This window comes from Salvelinus alpinus, chromosome 1 (genome assembly GCF_045679555.1).
Source record: "Salvelinus alpinus chromosome 1, SLU_Salpinus.1, whole genome shotgun sequence".
In the NCBI taxonomy this organism is placed as follows: domain Eukaryota; kingdom Metazoa; phylum Chordata; class Actinopteri; order Salmoniformes; family Salmonidae; genus Salvelinus; species Salvelinus alpinus.
Genome location: NC_092086.1, coordinates 32,917,125 through 32,919,772, shown reverse-complemented (window position 1 = coordinate 32,919,772; position 2,648 = coordinate 32,917,125). Strand labels below are relative to the sequence as shown.

Below are 2,648 nucleotides of genomic sequence, written 5' to 3'. Positions count from 1 at the left end.
AGGTGCAAAGTTAAAGAAATCAACATTTATTGAAAAATGGAATCACTTTCAACATTCAAAACATATTATTACACAACGAAATACTCAAGCTCAATAATATCTACTTGTGTTAAACTCCGCAAAATCATGGATGGATTGTCCTGACCGCGCGCTCTACAAACTCGCCACGGACGCCCTCGCCTTCACGCGCAAACAGTACACGTGTATCGTTGCCAAGCACACAGACATAGGCTGTATTAAATATCCTACCTGCAGCTGAAAATTTAAATTTAAATTAAGAGCGATGTGCGGCGTGTTAATAAAGCTACTGTACCGCTGCTGTGCGTAAATGCGCATTGCTCTTAATTAAAAGACGCACTTCCAAACTTTCCATATGCATTTTTTCATAACACAGCAGAAAAACTCACCATTTCAGTGGGAACAGTGTTGTTGGTCTCCCTTTTTTGCCAGTGCATCAAAGTCTGGAGTTAGTTTTGTTGTGGCAATTCTCAGGACAGATCTGAGGTGTTGGTCAGTTAACTTGGATCTGTGATGGGCTTTGTTGATTTTCAAGATTTTCATGACGCTAAACGTCTGCTCACACACGTAGGTCGAGCCAAACAACACCAGCATCTTCTGCGCCGTCCTCCGGAGGTTTGGAAACGCGGTCTCGTTAAGTGAAGCGTAAAAGTCATTCAGTTTAAGAGACTTGAACTTCTCCTTTGAGACGGAGTCAGACTGAAGATCGATCAGTTCCAATTGCAGCTCCTGCGGTGCTGATTCGGGGTCTTGTGACAGGGGACAGGACACCAGTTGAAGTGACTTGTCAATTTTTTCAAAATCACAGAACCGACGGCAAAATTCTCTGTGCAGATCGTCCAGTGATTTGCAGTATTTCTTCGCATTTCGGGCGGCCTCTTTCTGCACGGCTAGTGTGGGGAAATGTGCGAAAGATTTGTTTGACATTTGCCTGGAGAATAAAACCAGCTTGGATTTGAAGGCTCTCACATTTGTGTACATGTCGTGCGCAAACTGATCTTTCCCCTGTAGCTTCACGTTCAGCTCATTCATGTGTGAAAATATGTCCACAGCAAACGCAAAGTCACAAAGCCAGTTTGTGTCGCTCAGCTCGGGGAATTCTTCGGATTTCCCCATTAAATTAAAAAATGAGCGAATCTCGTCTTTGAGCTCCCAGACTCGTTGAAACACTTTCCCCAAACTTAACCAGCGGACGCGAGAGTGGTAAAGTAGGTCCTGGTGATCCGCATTAGTTTCTTCTAGGAACGTAATGAACTGACGATGATTAAGTCCCCTTGCTCGTATGAAGTTAACAAGTTTTACAACTGGATCCACGACGTGATTAAGCTGCAATACAGACTTACACAGAGACTCCTGATGAATGATGCAGTGAAGTAAAATAACATCCTGGTCAGGGTTTTCTTCTTTCACTTTATCCTGGATTCTTTTCAGCAGCCCGATGTTTTTTCCAGTTAAATTTGGCGATCCATCCGTGGTGACATTGGCAAGTTTACTCCAAGGTAGCTTCATTCTCTCGATGACAGCAGACACCTGTTCATATAAGTCCTCTCCTCGCGTTTTCCCTTTCAGTGATTCCATGCTCAAAAGCTCCTCCGTTATCTCAAAACTGTCGTTAATCCCTCGGATAAAAATTAGGAGCTGAGCAGTGTCTTTTATGTCGTTACTTTCATCCAGTGCTAGTGAATATAACTTAAAGGACTCCGCCTTTTTGTTTAACTCGCTGACTATATCTTCGTCAATCAGTTCCACGCGGCGAGTCACTGTCCTGCGTGCTAAACTGATTTTTTCAAACTTGGCTTTGCTCTCCGGACACAAGAGACCTGCTGTCTCTACCATGCACTCTTTCAAAAACTCGCCTTCGGAAAAAGGCTTGCTAGCCTTTGCTAATTTGAATGCCAGCAAATAACTTGCCTTGGTACTTGACTCTTGAATTGCAGTTTGTCGGTGAAAAAAGTTCTGTTGACTCTGTAAATTAGCTGCCAACCTCTGAGCAGTAGCCGCCCGTTCTTGTGTTGACTGCTTGCTAGCATAGTTTGCATGCTTCGTGGCAAAGTGACGGCTGATATTGTACTCTTTGAAAACCGCAACAGCTTCTTGGCATATCAGACATACAGCCGTTGATCGGACTTCAGTGAAGAAGTATTTTGTTGTCCACTCCTTATTAAACACTCGGCATTCGCTGTCCACTTTCCTTCTCTTTGGTCCGCTCATTTTCACAGAAGGGCTTAATGGTGACGTGAAACGAAGTGAAAATTAAAGTGAAATAAAGAGAAATACGCGCCACTCCAACAACGGTCAATGTGTTTTGAGTGCGCCATCTATTGGGGAAACGTGGGCATTGCAGGGAAAGGGGAAAAAAAGGAGGTTTTTACTATAATTTGGACAAGTTCGGCGGGCCGGATTAAAAAGCCTAACGGGCCGTATGTGGCCCGCGGGCCGTAGTTTGCCCATGTCTGGGCTAGAGGGAAGTCAGATTGGTCTGATTCATGTTTAGTTGGTGGGGCTAGAGGGAAGTATGTGAGCAGTGTGACACTTGGTTTCATCTAGTGCTGTTGTACTCAAGGCCACGCAATCTCTCTCTTTATCCACACACACATCCCTGGATCTTTCGTTGTTAACTGCAGTATCCT

At 44.3% G+C, this 2,648-nt stretch overlaps 1 protein-coding gene across 1 annotated transcript; it reads right to left on the bottom strand.

Moving 5' to 3' along the window:
- Positions 1-411: 411 nt before the first annotated feature.
- Positions 412-1,854, bottom strand: LOC139559606 (general transcription factor II-I repeat domain-containing protein 2A-like). The gene has a single exon (XM_071375789.1). It carries the CDS (start codon positions 1,852-1,854, stop codon positions 412-414), a length of 1,443 nt encoding a protein of 480 aa, XP_071231890.1.
- Between the last annotated feature and the right edge of the window lie 794 nt (positions 1,855-2,648).

What these genes read in the sequence shown, in the direction of transcription:
- LOC139559606 (XM_071375789.1), bottom strand. Translation starts at nt 1,854, where the DNA reads ATGGTAGAGACAGCAGGTCTCTTGTGTCCGGAGAGCAAAGCCAAGTTT.